We start from the raw sequence: 20,914 nt of genomic DNA, 5'->3' as shown, positions 1-20,914 counted from the left end.
GTATAGTATTTGTTCATTGGGGGTTTGGTATGGACAGGTGGGTGTGCGTGTTTGGGGGTGGATTCGTCGGGCCAATAGTGGGCTGGTCCAGAGCAAAAATGCCAGGGCCAAAATTTGTTCCCAGTCCGACCCTGAGTACAACCAATAACAAAATATATATAATGTAATTATAATATATAATTTGTGTTGTTTGTATGGATGTTGCCGCCCAGCATTATTCTGCCAACTGCTCCGCTGAAACATGTCCAGTTGCTGCCAAACTCTGCCAAGGAATAGATTATTATCATGGCCTTCCAGACGGGGTTTATTTGGAGTTGAGATTTTGTGCTACTGTCAATCGTGGGCTAATTTATTTCTTCCTGCTGTGTATCTCCAATGCTTCATCTTTACCGCTATGATTGTTTTGGTTTCTCTAACATCTCATCGCTCTAAAAGTGCTTCTTGTGTAATTATGGCTGACTTTTTGGAGAGTTTTATCATCAATGACGAGGTCAAAAGCAGGTAGCAGCAGAATGAATAACTTGGCATCACATATCACCAAGACAGTTCATCTGCATTGTCCCAGTCCACCCAGTGTAGTAGAGAAGCTTGAATCTTCGACTGGACTGGGTTGCTTGACACGAGGACGTTTTGCTTCTAATTACAGAAGCTTCCTCAGCTAAATTTCTTGCTCTGGTAGTCTGACTTCTGTCTTGACTCTTGTAGAGAAGAATAACAAGCATTTCACATACAATGCCTCCTTCACCCCTCTCTCAAACCATTTCTTTTCTCTGGCTAAGATTTTAACTTCCTCGTCCTCAATCGTGTGGTTAGTGTCTTTAAGGTGTAGATGAACTGCAGACTTAAGGTCCACCGGCGCCCTCTCTGTGGTGCTGGTATAGCCTTTTGTGCAACGGCTGCTTAGTCTCACCTATGTAGTGTTTGTTACAGTTTTCCTGACATCTGATAGAATACTATACTACTACTACTACTACTATTACTGTACTAGAATACTTTGTATGTGAAACAGCTAAAACCCAGCCTTAACTGGGAAGGGGGTCTGAGACACGCTTTTTCCCCTGTTTACAACGGGGTACTCAGGTCAAAGCAGTTTCCATCTTTTGTTCATGGTAATGAGTCATTCATGTCGTCAGGAGAGGCGTCAGTCCCATCGTGGGGAGGGACAGCTGCCCTGTCATTAGGAGGATGCTAACTAGAGCACAATAGGTGCAAATTAGAGCAGTTGTTAGTCACTAGCCAGTAGCAGTCTGCCTCTCTGTAGGAGGTGTCTGGTTAGGTTTAAAACTCCAGCTTTGCTGGCTTGTTATTCTTCTCTGCAAGAGTCAAGACAGAAGTCTGACTACCAGAGCAAGAATTTTAGCTGAGGAAATTTCTGTGATTAGAAGCGAAATGTCCTCACATCAAGCAACCCAGTTCAGTCGAAGATTCAAGCTTCTCTACTATGGAAACCACCTGGACAACTGAGAGCCTTCACAGAAACAGTCCACCCAGTGGTAACTGGGTACCGGCCTCGGCTGTGAACGTAACCTGGTTCCCATCCAGAGGGAGTCCATTTTCATACACTTCACGACATATCGCATATCCACAAAAAAACAATGTTGATATAATGTGGCTGTGCCCAGTGGGAACATCCTACCTATAATTTGTGATGTTTGTATGGATGTTGCCGCCCAGCATTATTCTGCCAACTGCTCCGCTGAAATATGTCCAATTGCTGCCAAACTCTGCCAAGGAATAGATTATTATCATGGCCTTCCAGACTGGATTTATTTGGAGTTGAGATTTTGTGCTACTGTCAATCGTGGGCTAATTTATTTCTTCCTGCTGTGTATCTCCAATGCTTCATCTTTACCACCATGATTGTTTTGGTTTCTCTAACATGTCGTAGATGCTGAGATTTCAGTATGGTTGCTAACGTCATCTCTAACTCCATCATGAATCACTGCGTTATGGCACTGACCTTTGTCATGTGATCAGGAAATACAAATGTAAGACTGGAAATACAATAAACACACCAATTAATAACAAAAATGAAACAACTTCTTTGTGTTTATTGGCGGCTGCAAACCAGCTTTGGGCGTGTGTACCGCCACCTACTGTATCTGAGTGTGTGGAATAATGGCATTAATTATTCTAAGTCAATACAATACAGAACATGAAACAATAAATGAAAAATAAAATAATCAAAATGTCCAACAGATATCTTAACACTTTGATAATTGATGCATTGATTCCAGAGGTCTCCTTACATTTTGTTTTAATGGAAAACAAAAAAGACAATTTTGTAACTATTCTTCAACTGGACAAAGTATGCTCATCTTAAAATTTTCAGGTTTTTAGGTATATTTTTCAGGGTTTCAGAGACCAAAACAAAACACAAGTCAAAGCTAAATTCTTATAATAAATGTTAGCCTTTAGCTGTAGCTTCAGCTAACATTTTAACAGTTTATGATTTAGCATTACCACAGTTACCATATTTTCCGGAGTAGAAGTCTTAACTGTTATAAAATGTCTCTTGAAGCAGAGGAACCCATATATAAGTCGCACTGGAGTATAAGTCACACCTCTTGTCTGTATTGTTAGCTTTTTAGTTTTGGATTTTTGTGCATTAATTATTGTTATGCATTTTTTTTATATTACAGCTTATTTTGTTTTATTGCATTGATTCCTGGGAAAGTCCTGTATAAATAGTCTTTATAATTACTATTCTTTATAATGAATTTGTGATTTTGTTGTTGTTGTTGTATAAGTCATGCTGGTGTATAAGTCACAGGATGTCCTAAGCTACTAAACCAACTATGACTTATATTCCAGAAAATACGGCAACGTTTCAGTTAGTGGATTTTTTAACTTTTATATAGCTGTGTCCACCACTGACCAAAAGCCAAGTGGCCTCTGTGTACATGTGTGTAACTTCACTTTTGGAGAAACTGGGGAGAGCTGACATTTGATGTTTTGTATGTTTATATATTTTGGGTCAAGGATGAACAATGTGAAAAAAAAGTTGATAGGACGAATATTTTTGGAGAAATTAGTGATTTTAGGTAACAACAGTGAACAATGGATGTTGATATCACCATGAATCAGTCCCTGGTAACCAGATGAGCTCTGAACAAAGGAAACATCTCAACATCTGATGTTTTACAACCTTGTCAGTTCATCAACTGAATGTGCCAAATAATAAAAACAATTATTCACTAAACTCTCATTTTAATTTCCTGCATTTTCAGTTAAAATCATTATAGAAACTATAGAAACTAACAATCTAGAGCCCATGGATCCCCACAGACAACACACTAGTTTGTTTTAAAAGCGGATTGTAGCCACAAATGTCCATTAACACTGATGTCATACTGCTTATAAAAACTTTCTAAAGACTTATTCACTGTTTCAGTGATTGTTGGTTTAAATAGAAAGGAGCTGCGTTTGTCCATTTGTCCTCCACCAGACTGTGTGGGTGTGTCTCACATCACACAACGCCCCCAGTGGACGTTTCTTATTGAGTCAGCAGGAGTCCTCTTACAGAATTCCATGACATACTTTTAAAATGACTCATTTCTTGTCTGTGATTTTCTGAGAATGCAAAGTCACAGGATTGTGGGAATTTGAGGACCACAAACCTCCAGCTGCTGCTGTTAAAGATGAATAGATACTGATTTTACACATTATAACACCTTTAAAGTGAATCCACCCACATCCGTAAAGCCTGTGACAGGGAGGTCATTTGCTCAGAGCCAAGAACTCAAACAACAGCCACTAACACAAAAGAAAACCACTTCAGTCTGATGGCAGTATTCCTGCAATGTGTCCATAAAAACCCACAAGTTGGAGGTTTGTGGGAGACAGAGAGACATTTTGGTTACATATTGTTATACTGTTTGTATGTGTTCTTAAGTACTTTTTGAAAATTATCTTATTACAGGCAGTGTTGCCACAGTTACTTTGAAAAAGTAATCCAATTACTGATTACTCCTTGAAAAAGTAACTTAGTTACTTTACTGATTACTCAATTGTAAAAGTAACTAAGTTAGATTACTAGTTACTTTTTTAGTTACTTTCCCAGCTGTCGACAACAACCCTCTGCCACCTCAACATGACAATGATACCTGTTTTGCCAAAACTCACTTTATAGTCACCCTTGCTTGACTTCAATGAAAATAAATACTTGTTTTATAAAAAGTAAAATAAAGACGTCTTTCTTGACCTCATATTTAACTGTTGACAGCACTGTAACAGTAAAACTTGCAATTTCAAACCTACATTGTTTATAAATGTAACTATTAAATTCTAACATTTTTCTAACATTTAAATTCTCTCTAAACATTTTACTTGTCGAAATTATTATTATTTTAAGCAATATTAGTAGTTGTAGTAAAAAACGGCTTCAAAACTGGACCTATCTAGGGGTGTTGTGGGGGGGGCACATCCCATCTGGATTCGCCCCTGCTTTGGCGTTTGAGCACAAAGAATGGATAACATTTATTTATGCAGAAAACAGGACCAGATTTACAGGTAAGAAAGTTTTATTGGGTTTTCACATCATGTGGTCCTCAGAAAGAGAGTTTAGGTGCATTTGAGTAGAAAATAGTGTTAGTTGTTGACACGTCGCGGAGGATCAGCTGTTTTTAACGAGACGATACGGAGCGGCTCAGCTCTAAATAAAGGAGGAAAAAAGTATAAAAATGTCTTCGTAAAGCTCAATGCAGGTGTGCTGATCACCGCCTTTTAAGAGGTGAGGACGAGTCGAGCAGCTGCAAAAAACCGCGGATGAAAAGCTCACAGCTCACTTAAAGTGGGACGTTCAGTCGAACCCCGACCTCCTGCCCACGGACCAAGTTTAATGCTGCTATGGACCCACAATGAAAAATAATAGTAACGCACAGTGACATGGAGAAGTAACTTTAATCTGATTACTGACTTGGAAAGATTAACGCGTTAGATTACTCGTTACTAAAAGAAGTGGTCAGATTAGAGTAAAGCGTTACTAAGTAACGCGTTACCGGCATCACTGATTACAGGGTAGGTTGGTGAAGCAGTGAGCAGGGTCTTGTTTTCACTAGATAAGATAGCATAACATGTATCATCCACACAGCAGAGAAGGTGAATGACTGTAGCCTGCCATCCCTACAGGACCTGTGCAGGGCCCTGAGGTGAGCAAGGAAGATAATGGCCGATCCCTCTCACCCAGGACACAAACTTTTTGTCACATTCCCCACTGCTAGACGGCTGAGGTCCATCAGGACCAAAACCTCAAGACACAAAAACAGCTTCTTTCCATCCACAGCTAGACTTATAAATAATGCCAGAGAGCCCCATTTACACCCCACCCCCCCCACTCCCATAAAGTACAGACTTGCCAATTTTGTCTATTTGACTCTTTCACTTCTAAAAGAAGTATCTTTTCTTTTTACTGTCGTTTATGGACCAGTGACACAAGATCAAATTCCGTGTGTGTGAGAAGTTACGTGGCAAGAAATTCAAATCTGATTCTGATTAAACACAGCTGGATGGATTTCCTTCAAACCTGGTGGGAATATTACTCGGATAGATATCTAGAGGCACCCTCTGTGACTGCTGGGATAGGCTCCAGCCCCCATGACTCTTAACTGGAGTAAGCAGTTGAAGATGAGTGAGTGAGATATCTAGAGGTGATTAGATTTTGTAGTAGTTTGGTCAAAGGTCAAGGAAAACATGGCCCAAAAAAACACCTTTTTTAATACATCTCAACAACCAAGAAGTGGAGTTTGGTCAAAGGTTGAGGTCAAGGAAAACTTGCGCCAACAACACCTAATGGTGTTGGTACAAGGGATGGTTGGGCTTTATTTCCATGTCCTGAGGTGTCCATGTCCTCTGTGTAGGCCTGATCCAGTCATATCTCAAAAGCTAAGTAGTTGGTCCTGGTAAGTTATTGGATGGGAGACCACTTCAGAACAGTTAGTTTGTGTGTTATACATCATACAGATAAAGTGAGGAACCTTGGAGTAATTTTTGATCCTACGTTGTCCTTTGATCTCCACATTAGAGACATCACGAGGACTGCTTTCTTCCATTTGCGAAATATAGCGAAGATTCATCCCATCCTGTCTATGGCTGATGCTGAGACTTTGATTCAGGCATTTGTCTCTTCTAGATTGGACTATTGTAATGCTCTATTTTCTGGCTTACCGCAGTCCAGGATTAGGGGTCTTCAACTGGTTCAACACGCTGCTGCCAGACTTTTGACACAAAGCAGAAAGTTTGACCACATTACACACTGTAAAAAAAAATAGTTGAGAATACTTAAAATTTGCAGGCAACAGTCTGCACTAAGACTTTTATGTTGTGCCGATGATGAAATATATGTTATAGTATATCGTTCATCACTGGCACAACATAAAAGTCTTAGTGCAGACTGTTGCCTGCAAATTTTAAGTATTCTCAACTATTTTTTTTTTATTTTTTTTTTTTACAGTGCACCCATTTTGGCGTCCCTGCACTGGCTTCCAGTTGCTGCAAGATCGGATTTTAAAGTACTGTTATTAGTTTATAAAATTGTTCATGGATTTGCACCTCCCTATCTGGCTGACCTGGTAAGCCCCTATGTACCAACTCGGGCCCTGCGTTCTCAGGGTGCAGGACTTCTGTGAGTTCCCAAGGTAAATAAAAAGTCTGCCGGTCACAGAGCTTTCTCCTACTCTGTCCCAGCTCTGTGGAACGATCTCCCGGCACACATTCGGCAGTCGGATACTGTGGAGACTTTTAAGTCACGTTTACAGACTCTTTTGTTTTCTCTGTTTTATCGTTAGTGTTATGAAGTGCTTTTATTCTTGTATTCTTTTATGGTCATCTTTTTATTGTGTTTAAAATTTTTAATTTGGTTTTGTTGTTGTTTTATGTTGTGTGAAGCGCCTTGAGACGAGTTTGTCGTGAATTGGCACTATATAAATTAATCAATTTGAATTTGAAATTTGTTGGGTGTGTGACTGATCCAGTGTGGATCTGCTGTGGTGACCCTGATTCAAGATAACACTGGAACCTTCAGAGTTATCTTGAGGCTGGACGTGTTTCTGTAGTAAGTCCTCCATAGGCCCTGAGGTCCACTGGGGCTGGTGCTTATCTCCAGATTACTTAACGTCAAGCAGATGAGAATCTACAACTTCCCCTGGACAGGACACTAGTCCAACACTGGTTACTTCCCCAGTCAAGGGTGGACTGAAACAATGTAGATTAAGTGTTTTGTCCAAGGACACAGATGGGTAACATGAGCAGGATTTGAACCCAGGTCTGGATACTGGCCGGCCGGCTCCTTAGCCACTGAGCTACCTGCTCTGTAATATTACACGTATTTAAATCAGTTGAATTATCACACAAAACCAAAACCACAATTCAGATGAGTTCAGTTTAATTTGTTTTCCTCATATGGAGCCAAATCACAACATAAGTTGCTCCAAGACTCTCCACAAGGGTACGGTCTGACCTCACCGACCCCCAGAAAATCTACTGTATGTACTCTTAACATCTGAGCTCAAACTATATCATATTGTCACGACTCTCCAGAAAGATGAGTTTGTGCCACAGCAGTTCCACATGCCTTGAAATTCCTTGAATTTTCTTGAGATGACTGAAGCTTTGAAGCCTCAAGGCCAAGGCGTCCAAGACCTTGTTTAAAGCAACAATATTCAGATACGGTGCACTTGTGCATGTGACTATCAGCCTTTGTTACCACCCTTTGGCAGCTTTGACTGCCTCACTAATGTTTGGAGCCGCCGCTGCCAGTAAGAAACCTTTCTGTTGTTTTTCTGTTACCAGGTCACTTTGTCCTTTCCTGAAAACGTCTGACTCTATTCTGTGTTGATTTGGTGTCAGGACTGTCCCTGTGTCCTCGACTAAAGCGTCTTGCACCATCTGAACTTGAGCCGGAGTTGTATTAAACTGTGCAGCATTTTATATCTCACTCTCTGCTGGAATATTTATCTTTGGTTTGAAAGTGGAATCCGACTCTTCAGTCATGCTGATGGACTCTGGCACGTTTGAAGCCACTCCTGAGTCGCTTTGAGGCTGAAAGGTTGAGAAGGAGGGCGGTTTTTTCTCTTCTTCTTGTGGGGAGTTACTCCACCTGCTGCGACGCAGAGACTTGAAGAGTAGGGGTCGTAAAGAGCGCGCGGAGGAGGCTTGAGAGATTGGCACCGTGTGCTTGTTGACATGCTGGATGGTGAGGCGGCACCGCAGCACTTGGACAAACACCTCCCTGAACTGTCTGGAGGACAGGTTGTACAGGAAGGGGTTGAGGACGGAGCTGAGGTAGAAGAAGGTGTCAGCCACAGGGTGAAGGGTGATGTAGGTGCGGAAGTAGAAGGCCGTCCACTTGGACTTGGACACACTGGCCATCATAAGACGACGAACCTGGTTGGGAAGCCAGCAAACCATCAAGGACGCCACAATGAGACCTGAGGACAGAAACAGAAACAGAGATTAGTATAAATCTAGAGGGCTGTGTATCCTGGATGTCAAAGTCACATCACCTGACAGCCACTGGTTCTGTCCTTGCGGGGACAGCCAAAAAATACAAAAACAAAGAAAGACGAAATCAAAAAAACAAAAGGACACGCGCAGCACATACCTCCACCAAGCCCTCTGTTCATCTGTCCTTAAACAGGTTAAAGACCTGTGGGGGGGGGGGCTGTCTCCTCAAAGTATAAGAGCTTTGAGAATTCTTCAGTTTTCCACTCAAGTTGCTCTGTTCTTTGTTTCACGTTGAGTTGAGTTTCATTCACTTGAAGCATTTTCTATTTCAGTTTATTTCATTTATATAGCGCCAAATCACAGCAAAGCTGCCTCATGGCGCTTCACACAAGTAAGGACTACCAAGCTACCAACCCATTTTTTTATGCTGGTGAAAACACTTTTTAGTTTTATATTTTATTGGCCTTTGGTCAGTCGGGACTGGAAGTATGCAACAACTGCCTCATGTTGATCTCATGTCTGTGTCGTGTCCTTTCTCTCCAGAAGGACCAAACATCCTGATTGTCTAATCTGGTATTTATCCGTTTCCCTGCAATGTTTGAAAAGGGAATTATACTGTGAGCAAACAGGATTTCAACACTAACAAAACTGTTTGGTTTGAGACATCATGTCCTGTTGAGGAACAACACGTATATTTATAATTAACCAGCCAAGTCGTTACATCACATTATTTATCACCAGTGTCAAAAGATAAAAGTGTCAACAGAGACCAGATAAAAAAAAATAAAAAAAAAACAGAAAATGAATGCTTCATCCTCAATTACATGAATAGTAGATTTATGATGATAATTATGAAAATTTTTTGCAGTGACAATGAAAACTTGCCGCCAGCTCCAGATGTTGTGTTTTCAAGCTGAAATAGTGCAGAAAACAGACACAATCAGATCAGGAACAGCTGGCAACAAGATGGTATCAGACAATAAATTCTCCGTTTGCCGGAAGCTGCATAAGACAGGTTTAGTTTTGCTGTTCTACAAGGTAAATTAAAGGTCACCATGGAAACTGACGTCCATCACCATCCTGCTCCAGATTCAATACTGGGGGGCGGATGAAGAATGTCACATGACCACAGAGTCACGAGCATATCACTCATGTGACTGGCAGTAGAGATGACACAGACCTTACCCTTGACCTAATCCTAACTTTACCCTGAAGGCAACTGCTGTCTGGAAAAAAAAAAAAGACGACATTTCAAGGTTAAAGTTGAACTTCTAAAAATAAATCGCTAACACATATGGCTGCTTCATATACCTTGTGCATAAGAATGAGTGAAATTGTATTTCAGAATGATTTTAGAAGCAAGGAAATTATTATATTTTCATAATATTACTTGATTATTATTTATAATATAATACTTTATACTATTACATCTATAAGGGCTGAAGAGACTGTGATGAAAATTGTGTCTGTTCAGAAGGAGAAACCACAGAGTTGCCACTTGGTAAAATAAAGGTTTTCATATCAACAAAAGTGATGCTGATATCGATATGTGAAAAGGTTAATGCTGGTCAGTATAATTGGCCGACTGATGTATGAGTCAGGCTCTAATAGAGAGAGCTAAAATACTAAGCAAAATATCAGTCTAATATTTTGGATGATGCATGGTGTCTGTCTAATCAGCCACTCACAGCTTCATCGTTGAGTGGAGATGAGAAGGATTATCATACCACAAAACTGTACAGGACACTTAGAAAGCGGGCTGTGATGACCCTGAGAATGGACAAAGAGGCATTTGTTAGTGGAACCTATGGTTAAGTGACACCTTCTGTGGTCTAATGACCCTCAACCTGCTTACAAAAGGGCGCCAAGCACTTTGTTCCTCCAAAGCTACTCCTCGTCCCTCTGTAGGTACGGCCGAGGATGGCTCAGTCCAGACAGATGCTTCTGATGTACTGTCACATTGGACCACCTACTTTGAGCAGCTGTATGAGGCTGATCCTTCAACTAGGATGTTATATATTTCTGGATTCTTGCAATTGAAAACCAGCAAATCTTGGTGAGCTCACAAAGGTCATAAAACAGCCGAGGAAGAGGAAAGCTCCACGAATCTGTGGCATTGGAAGCTGATCTCCTAGAAGCAGGTGGAGATGCTGTTCTCATGGCATTGCAAACACTCTTTGTTTCAATCTGGGAGACAGGTATCATTCCTACAGACTGGAAGTAAGGACTTGTCCCAATCTGGAAAGGAAAGGGCAATCGTATGGATTGGAACAGCTATAGGGCTATCACAATGCTCTCTGTGCCGAGAAAGGTGCTTGTAAGGGTCATTCTTAATAGGATTCAGTCCCACCTACTTTCTGCTCAGTAACTGGAACAGTCTGGCTTCATGCAAAAGAAGCCAACCATCGACAGTGCTTCTTCGCAACCTATGTTGATTTTTTGTAAAAACCATTTGATTCAGTTGATCAAGCTGTTCTCTGGTACATCCTGAGAATTTGTAGGATCCCTAATGTTATTAGACATCACAACCAGCCTATACACACATACTGTGATTACTGTGCAGAGTGGGGGGTAGAGATTCTGATTGAAAACTGGCGTTCCTCAGGGATGTGTTTTGGCTCCTACATGGTTCAGTGCTTGCACGGACTTGGTGTTGGGTGAGTTGTGGAAACCAGTGATCTAGGTGCTTTTGTTGGTGAGGAAAGTTTTGCTGGGCTTGATAATGTTGTGATATCTGCCATATCAATGGATACTCTTGATTGCAGCTCTTGAGAAGCTGAGTGAGGAATCGGAGTGTCTGGGTTTGCAATTTTCCTGGATCAAGACTGAGATTCAGACTTTTAACAACTTCTCAGTCAACAGATATGTATCTGTATGTGGTGAAAGTATTGGAACTTGAAGAGACATTCACTTATCTCAGTAACAGCATTCCTGTCTGTGGGTCCTCAGCCTTTGAGAACATGAAGTCCCTGGGAGGAGCTCATGGAGTCACAGGGTCGTTGGACAGAGGTGTTTGGGGATGCCAATATCTTTGGTACTAGATCATGTGAGAGGATCGTTGGGTATCTCTGAAATGGCTTTGTGTCAAATGACCACTTCCTTAGAGAGACTCAGATGATGAGTATCCAGCTTTGACATTTTGGCCATGTGGTGCATGATCCAGAACACAGGTGACTGTGTGTTGAGGACACCAGTAGCTGGGGAAGGCCTAGTGGACGCCCACTTCTCACCTTGCTACAGCAGGTAGATGGCTGTTTTGGAGTTGTGGGAATGAACCAGTGTCGCCGACTGAACGGTCCCCCCTAAAAATCGGTGCCCTGCCTTCACTGTGCGTGAGTCATCAGCCGCGATTCATTGATTATCACCTCATTTCTGCTTCAAACTGCCTCCAGTCATCATCTGTCTCAATGACAGATATCTGAAGCTTTTGTACAGCGATCATTTCCACATAAAAGACAGAGGAAGCGATCAGAGCGCCGCCGCTACATGAGCTGTTAGCTGATGCGTTCACTGTGCATCAGTCATTTCAAAGCTTCACCGAGTTTCGCCTCGTTTCTGCTTAAAGCTGACTTTAGAATGATTTAAGAGGTTTTACTTTGTCATCTGATGGTTAATAATCACATTAATCCATCTGAACGCTTTGGGTGAAGAGACTCTGTCTCAGAGCTCCAAAATGACACATGCGCCGTGGAGGCAGGGTGGACCGATTTTTAGGGGCGGACCGCTCGGTCTGCAACACCGGTTGTCTCCCTGGGTGGTTGCCATCCAGGACCAAAAGACAGTTATGTGGAGTCATAAATGTGGTGAAGACGCGACCTGACTTGATCATGAGCTGTTCTGTCTCATCCATCTGCTGTAAATAACTTTCATGGCACACAGTCATTTTGACAGTCAGCTGCACTTAGTTTCAAATCACCAAAAGTGGCTCAGACTGGAGGAATGAAGTACTTTGGCAGTTTGTCGTGGCATTTAAAAATATCGCTCGTACTTCAGTTACATCTCGAAAGGTCACTTAGAGAAAACATGACTCTTGTTACTGATTAGACACAGATTCTGTGTGTGTCTTAGCCGTGGTAAATGACTAAAGTTCTCTGTGAACATGTGCAGGTTTCTTTATTTATTTTCTTCATTTCATTCTCTCAAATCGCCACGTGCACACTCGAGTCGTAGCGTGTGCATGTGGGAACACTGTAGCTGTAAAACTCCTCCTGCATCACCACAAATACATGAAGTCCCCTCAAATTCTTTGCGTCTCCAAAGAGGAGCTAAATATTCCTGTCCACTGATGAGACGGGCTCATGGACGTCTAAAGTCAAACCCAACTTTTGCTTAGTCACAAATAAGTTCCTGCATTCACCGTCGCACAGTTCTAAAACCTAGGTGATGTTTAACATGTTAACACCAACCAATCATAGCTGTAAAATGTAGATTAAAAAGTCATTTTCACAACTTTAGAAGGAGAGAAAGAATAACAAGAAACGCCTTCTTTCAGTGTAAAGTAACAGGTGCAGAAATGGATATTTCTTTTATCTCTATATGTATTTTTTTAAGAATACATCACTTCAGCATCTAATAAAACTAATATGACCTCTTTGACCTAAACTACATCCACACTCACACTCAATGAGAAGATGAAGAGGGAGAAAATGGAGTAGTATATTATAAGAAAATAGTAGCTGTTATAATGGACGTTATTGCCCCAAGTGGTGGATTTTAAGTCTTTTTCATGAGTTGCAGCGTGAGCTCGAAATTCAAACTGAGACGGCATCAGATGTTTTACAGATGCTGCACCGGACCGTCGTGGTGAAGAAGAAGCTGAGCCAGAAGGCAACACTCTGGATTTACCAGTTTATTTATGCTTGGGTCCTCACCTATGATCATGAACTTTTGGTAATGACCAAAAGAATAAGATCGCGGATACAAGCAGCAGGAATGAGATTCCTCTGTCAGGTATCTGGGCTTACACTCCTGGACAGGGTGAGAAGCTCAACTACCAATTCACATCAAAAGGATCCAGCTAAGGTGGTTTGGGCATATGGTGAGGAGGATTCCTCCAGTGGTCTCTCTAGGGAGGTCTTCTAGGCATGTCCAACCAGGAGGGGGCCCTGAGAAAGACCCAGGACACGCTGGAGGTAGTATCTTTCCCAGCTGGCTTGGGAATGTCTTCAGGATCCCCCAGGAAGAGTTACAGGACTTCGTTGAGGATATGGACACGTGGACATGTAGATCTGTAGATAACCGACAATGAGGAACTTCCAATCGATGCTCTGTTTTTGAAACTACTTTGTCAGTTGACAGTAAAATGAAGAAGAAGTGTGAAGGGAAGTGATATATTTCCTCCGGTGTTAATGGATGGGACCTGACTGAAGACGGAATCACTTCACCAGCCATAAGTGTATCGTGCTCTCAGTTGCCTGTGAATTTAAAGCACATGTATCTATGAAATTACAGAAATGAAAAAAGTTAATGAGGGAGCAGATGAGTGAGGGCTGAAATCACTCAGATTCCCAAAGTACGGCAAACTGAAGGAATGAGTGTCACTGCCTCTTTGCATCAGCATGCACACGGATTATATATAGTCAGGATGCACAAAAATGAGATGTATCACAAAAAAAAAATAAATAATGCAGAACTAGTGGGAGACAGTCAGTAGAGTGCTTGTATTTATAGGCTGCTATTTTTCTGTTTCAAAACAACTGGTGGGTTTAAACCAGTTGGGCAGGTGGACATTTGTCAAAGACAAAACCTCGTGTAATTAAACTGCGACGAGTAATTGCAAATTTGAGAAAAGGTCCATTAAGGTTTCGCCACTTTTACAACTGTGCTGAAGTCATTAAATGTTATTCAGCTGAAGCCCCTCAGAGTGGGAAAAGCAAGTCATTTATGAGTCCGTCAAGCACACAGAGAGAGTGAGCGAGTGATTTATCCTGCCACTGCAAATGGAGAAAGAAGAGACCATTCGTAATGTTGAGCTCCACTCTGGATAGAGAGTGAACAAAGTCATTTGAACGCAAGCAGAAGATCCTCACTCATTAAAATGCTTGAATAACTTTTCATCAGTTTTGGGGAGATGTTTGGCGTAACGGCGCTCGTCTAATCGTTTTTATTGTAGAGTTTCTTTCGGAGATGTTGCACCTGTTGGTAGAGATCCTTGTTCCAGGGAATTATGTTTGTTATGTCTAAAAAAATGCTTTCAAACTTTTCAGATTTCCATATTTGCTGCACATTTGAATCATAAGTGTAGATTCTGAATCAGGTTGAAGGTAATTTCACTAAATGTGTCATGTTTCATGTTTTTAACTTTATGACACGTTCACCTCTTTATAAATATAACAATCTTAAACGTTCTGCTCACAGATGTCAGGATATATCAGTAAAGTACTTCCAAATGAGGTAAGAATTATGGATCACAGCAAAAACCATTTACAGTCTAAAATTGATGGTGTACGACTCATGAAATAAATTTTTGGTACAAATTTTATTATGAGTCCTTTAAAGCTGTCCTCAGCAGAAACATTTATTGCCGACATCACCGACGATGACTGAGTACGTGAAGCCTGACGGGTCTGAAGTTCTAAGGTGGATGAAGCCATGATATGTCAGCAGTTTCACAGAAGGTCCTCACGTGGGCCACCAAGGAGGGACAGACCGGTCAGGTTCAACAACCTAAACCTGAACTGGTCAACATGATAAATTCCACTGCTGAAATCAAAAAGTAGCTGTATGACATGAAAATGGATTTGAAAACTTCTCATATCAAGTTTTGTTGTTTGTGTCGAGATTTTCATGGGTTAAATCTCCATGCTATAAGTGGTTCTGTATCCTGTCCAGGTGCCTCACGCCCTGTGACTGCTGGGATAAGCTCCACCCCCATGAAGGTTTTTTTTAAATTACACACCATTTATGAATTAATGTCAGTACAATTGATTTAGCACTATGGTGCATTTATAAACCTTTTCCCTCAAAATTCAACTCACAACACCACATAATGACAACATAAAAGTTTTTTTTTTAAATTTGCAAATTTATTAAACAAACAAAAAACAACTAAGAAATCACACGTACCTAAGTATTCACATGCTTTGCTCAATAATGCACCTTTAGTACACCTTCAGGACGACGAGGAGAGTCTCACAGCCCCCATTACACATCAGAGGAGAAGAGATGGAGAGGGTTCCTTGGCACCCACATCACCAAGGATTTGACATGAACATTACACACCCACAACCTGGTGAAAAAAGCCCAACAGAGGAAATTCTTCCTGAAGAAGCTGAAGCAGGCTGGTCTGGCTCCACAGCTGCTCCAGAACTTCTACAGGAGCACCATCAAGAGCATCCTCTGCCAAGGCTGCACAGTGTAGTAGACCAGCTGCACGGCAGAGGACAGAAAAGGTCTGTCCCGGGTGGTGAAGACAGCACAGAGGATTGTAGGAGATGAGCTCCCGGACACGGGGCCATCTGCAAGGACAACAGCCACCCTGGATATTCCCCATTTGCTCCTCTGCCGCTGGGGAAGAGGTACCACACTCTAAGGACAGAGACTGATAGACTAAGGAACAGCTTTTTCCCCAGAGCTGTAGCCTCTATTACTCCCCCCCAAACAGACACTCAGTAACGGATATCAACGTGCAATAAATAATACAGTGTGTTTGCATATCTAAAAGTATCCTACCTCACTAAGTACTAAGCACCTTAATAATTTATTAAGCACCTTTTTTTTTTGTTTTCTTTTTTTGGTATTCTAAGAAGGTCTTGCCGTCATGTGAAGCTGTTCATTGTTATATTTAAAGCACCTCTTGTGTTGTTTTGTGTGTATAGCTTTTTGGAAAGTGCCACCAGAATAAACATCTACGAGGTCTGTCAATAAAGTATAGGTCCTTTTTATTTTTTCCAAAAACTATATGGATTTCATTCATATGTTTTTACATCAGACATGCTTGAACCCTCGTGCGCATGCGTGAGTTTTTCCACGCCTGTCGGTGACGTCATTCGCCTGTGAGCACTCCTTGTGGGAGGAGTCGTCCAGCCCCTCGTCGGAATTCCTTTGTCTGAGAAGTTGCTGAGAGACTGGCGCTTTGTTTGATCAAAATTTTTTCTAAACCTGTGAGACACATCGAAGTGGACACGGTTCGAAAAATTAAGCTGGTTTTCAGTGAAAATTTTAACGGCTGATGAGAGATTTTGAGGTGATACTGTCGCTTTAAGGACTTCCCACGGTGCGAGACGTCGTGCAGCGCTTTCAGGCGCCGTCGTCAGTTTCAGCATTTTATCCAGATATTCCACTGTTAAAGGAGATTTTTTTAATGAAAGACGTGCGGACAGATTGCAGTGTCGGCTCGCTCCGCCACAGGAAAAACACCTCCGTTGGAAGCCTTAAGGACAAGTTGGAACATGTCCAGCTGTTAAACAATTTCTCATATACTCACTCCACTGAAAGCCATCAAAAGCCGCCTGGATTTTACAAATGGTTATCAATACGGAGGTGTTTTTCCTGTGCCGCCACACCGCGCCGGCTGCGTCCCGACGCGTGGACCCGTCCGCACGTCTTTCATTAAAAAAATCTCCTTTAACAGTGGAATATCCGGATAAAATGCTGAAACTGACTTCTTCTGAAACTTCTCTGTTCTCTCACGACGTCCTGGATCAATAGAGCCTGAAATGTGGAGGTTTTCAGCTTGAAACAGGCTGACAACGGCGCCTGAGAGCGCTGCACGACATCTCGCTCCGTGGGAAGTCCTTAAAGCGACAGTATCACCTCAAAATCTCTCATCAGCCGTTCAAATTTTCACTGAAAACCAGCTTAATTTTTCAAACCGTGTCCACTTCGATGTGTCTCACAGGTTTAGAAAAAATTTTGATCAAACAAAGCGCCAGTCTCTCAGCAACTTCTCAGACAAAGGAATTCCGACGAGGGGCTGGACGACTCCTCCCACAAGGAGTGCTCACAGGCGAATGACGTCACCGACAGGCGCGGAAAAACTCACGCATGCACACGAGGGTTCAAGCATGTCTGACGTAAAAACATATGAATGAAATCCATAGTTTTTCCTATAGTTTTTGAAAACAATAAAAAGGACCTATACTTTATTGACAGCCCTCGTATTCTATTCTTTGGCAGCAATTACAGCCTCAAGTCTTCTTGAATATGATGCCACAAGCTTGGTGCACCTATCTTTGGGCAGTTTAGTCCATTCCTCTTTGCAGCACCTCTCAAGCTCCATCAGGTTGGATGGGGAGCGTCGGTACACAGCCATTTTCAGATCTCTCCAGAGATGTTCAATCAGATTCAGGTCTGGGCTCTGGCTGGGCCACGCAAGGACATTCAGAGTTGTCCTGAATCCACTCCTGTGATATCTTGGCTGTGTGTTTAGGGTCAATGTCCTACTGAAAGATGAACCGTCGCCCCAGTCTGAGGTCAAGAGCGCTCTGGAGCAGGTTTTCATCCAGGATGTCTCTGTACATTGCTGCATTCATCTTTCCGTCAATCCTGACTAGTCTCCCAGTTCCTGCTGCTGAAAAACAACCCCACAGCATGATGCTGCCACCACTATGCTTCACTGTAGAGATGGTGCCTGGTTTCCTCCAAACATGACACCAAAGAGTTCAATCTTTGTCTCATCAGACCAGAGAACTTTGTTTCTCCTGGTCTGAGAGTCCTTCAGGTGTCTTTTGTCAAACTCCAGGTGGGCTGCCATGTGCCTTTTACTAAGGAGTGGCTTCTGTCTAGACACTCTACCATACAGGCCTGATTGGTGGATTGCTGCAGAGATGGTTGTCCTTCTGGAAGGTTCAGCTCTGACAGAGTGACCATCGGCTTCGAAGTCACCTCCCTGAAGAAGGCCATTCTCCCCTGATCGCTCAGCTTAGACGGGCGGCCAGGTCTAGGAAGAGTCCTGGTGGATCTGAACATCTTACATTTACAGATGATGGAGGCCACTGTGCTCATTAGGACCTTCAAAGCAGCAGAAATGTTTCTGTACCCTTCCCCAGATTTGTGCCTCAAGACAATCCTGTCAAGGAGGTCTACAGACAATTCCTTTGATTTCATGCTTGGTTTGTGCTCTGACTGTCAACTGTGGGACCTTATATGTAGACAGGTGTGTGTATTACCCCAGGTGGACTCCAATTAAGGTGTAGAAACATCTCAAGGATGATCAGTGGAAACAGGAGGCACCTGAGCTAAATTTTGAACTTCATGGCAAAGATTTTTTTTTTTCATTTTTAATAAATTTGCAAAAATCTCAAAAAACATTTTTCACATTGTCATTATGGGGTATTGTGTGCAGAATTTTGAGAAAAAAATGAATGTCATCCATTTTGGAATAAAGCTGTAACAAAATGTGAACAAAGCGAAGTGCTGTGAATACTTTCTGGATGCACCGTATGATAGACTTTGATAGAATGGATTTAACACTATGATAGAGTTGATGTAACACTCAGTGGGAACATGGGACCATGTGCACTTGCTGCAGTCCCATTGCATGAGTCCCATGCATCCTCATTCCCTTCACACCACTTTTTGTGTTCGACCATGAAAAATAACCAACTTAAAAAGTAGTTTCAATTGGTAACATCTAAATTAATTAAGTTGTTTGAACTTAAGTTAATAAGTTAGACCAACTCTAACTTACAAGTTGGTTCTACTATTCTCTTTTTTCATTGCATGAGGGCACGCCCCTTTACAGTGTCAAATACCATGTGACTTAACGTGATAATCTGGTTGGTCAATTCCAGAAGATATTGACTCATTTCTTCCAGAAGCATTGATTATCATCTGTTTTAAGAGTCAAGGACTCATCTGTAAATGTAGCAGAACCTCTTCATCACTGCAGTTTCAGCTATAGTAATTCGAGAGCTCTTTCCTCTAGGACAACTCCATGTGGAAAGCCTTCCAGGCTCATCCAACTCCGAGGGCACCCTAAGAGATTACATATCTCAGCTGCCTTGAGAATGCCTGAGGTGCTCCCAAAAGGAGCTGGAGGACACAACCAGGGAGAAGGATGTCTGGGCTATTGATAGGGTTTTAAGCCCCTGATGCACCTCAGACCAGGTGAATTTCTATTATTGTTTCAGGAAAAATTGGAAAATGACAGAAACATATTTTAGCCTTTAACCACTGTATCTGGGTACTTTTGGAGAACTGGAGGGTTGGTCTGCATCAGTAAGTGTAAGAAAGATGACTGATGAACATTCCTAATCAACCCTGATGATACAAGTAAGTTTCACACAAAGGTGAGGGACACAACTATGAGTTGATTTTTGGCTGTCAGCCCATCTTCTTTTCCCCCAAAATGAATTTCTCAAATGAATAAACAGTAGAGACCCTGCCACACATTTGAGCAGCTTTTGTCACCATCTAGTGGGCGATGTGAGAATTATGGGGCTTTTGGTACACTTCCTACTTGAAACCCAAAATTCAGTCTTAAAAAGGCATTCAGAAATGTCATAAATGCATGATTTTTATCATTATTATTATTATTATTTTGTCACACAAAGCATTGACCTCCCAGTATTAATGTATAAAAGTTTGATTCTGTGAATTTTACCGTTGTTGAGTTTCAAGATACGAAAGTTTGCTGGAAGGATATATGAAATAAATGGACTGCATTTATATAGCACTTTTCCATCTACATCTGACACTCAAAGTGCTTTACAATGATGCCTCACATTCACCTATTCACACAGACACACTCACCCACCGATGACAGGATGCTGCTGTGCAAGGTGTCAGGCTGGGGTTTGAACCGAGGATCCTCTGCTCTGAAGCCCAACGCTTAAACACTAGACCATCACCTCTCCGAAAGGACAGAATTTCTACTGGCAAGCATAACTTACAGTTGTGAATAACAATAATATATCTAACAGTATTCACTGTTTCCATAAGTGCACCATAATTTTCCCACAATGCACTACATTTGATGCAAAAATCAGCCTGCTTAGGCTCAAGAGATCATACTACAGATTCCACACAAACAACCACAAAGATTACAACAATTCTCTGAGCACACCGGAACCTCTTCCTCCCAGATCTCGAGCAAAATCATGCACTCGAGATGTCGCAATGCATGTTACGTTTGAGATGTTGCACTCAAGAATGCCTTCTTCTGTTTTGCTTAAATGTACTAATTAAATTAAACAATAGTTTCCATTTAACAGAGTTTAGCCACAGTATAGAAAGTATGAGCCAAATCAGGAATATTATTAAAGTTAGTGGGACTAAATTTAGTGGACGCCAATTGTTGTTTTTCAAAGATAGCTGAAAATCTGCAAATGATAAAGTTAGCACTGCTAGTTAGCTGCTAGCTGATTACATGTCGCATGCCCCCCTGGAATAGTGAAATTCTGATATTAATAGGAGTGATCATACTCTGAGTGACAGAACCAAGCTTCTGTTTTTCCAGCTGACATGATGAAGGAATTATTGATGTTCACATGAATGTGTGGGGTCTGTTGAGGTGCCAAAGCTAAGCTAG

General features: G+C 41.8%; 1 protein-coding gene across 1 annotated transcript in view; it reads right to left on the bottom strand.

The window, feature by feature from the left end:
- Nucleotides 1–7,486: 7,486 nt before the first annotated feature.
- gpr39 (G protein-coupled receptor 39) overlaps nucleotides 7,487–20,914 on the bottom strand; it is a 37,111-nt gene continuing 23,683 nt past the window's right edge. The window contains exon 2 of the mRNA XM_034186874.1: nucleotides 7,487–8,426. Within this exon, the coding sequence (XP_034042765.1) occupies nucleotides 7,924–8,426 (503 nt within the window). The 3' untranslated portion in view covers nucleotides 7,487–7,923. The remainder of the gene's footprint in view (nucleotides 8,427–20,914) is intronic.

Source organism: Thalassophryne amazonica, chromosome 14 (assembly GCF_902500255.1).
Source record: "Thalassophryne amazonica chromosome 14, fThaAma1.1, whole genome shotgun sequence".
In the NCBI taxonomy this organism is placed as follows: Eukaryota; Metazoa; Chordata; class Actinopteri; order Batrachoidiformes; family Batrachoididae; genus Thalassophryne; species Thalassophryne amazonica.
Note: the sequence above shows the minus strand (reverse complement) of the source record. Positions and strands in the feature narration are given on the sequence as shown.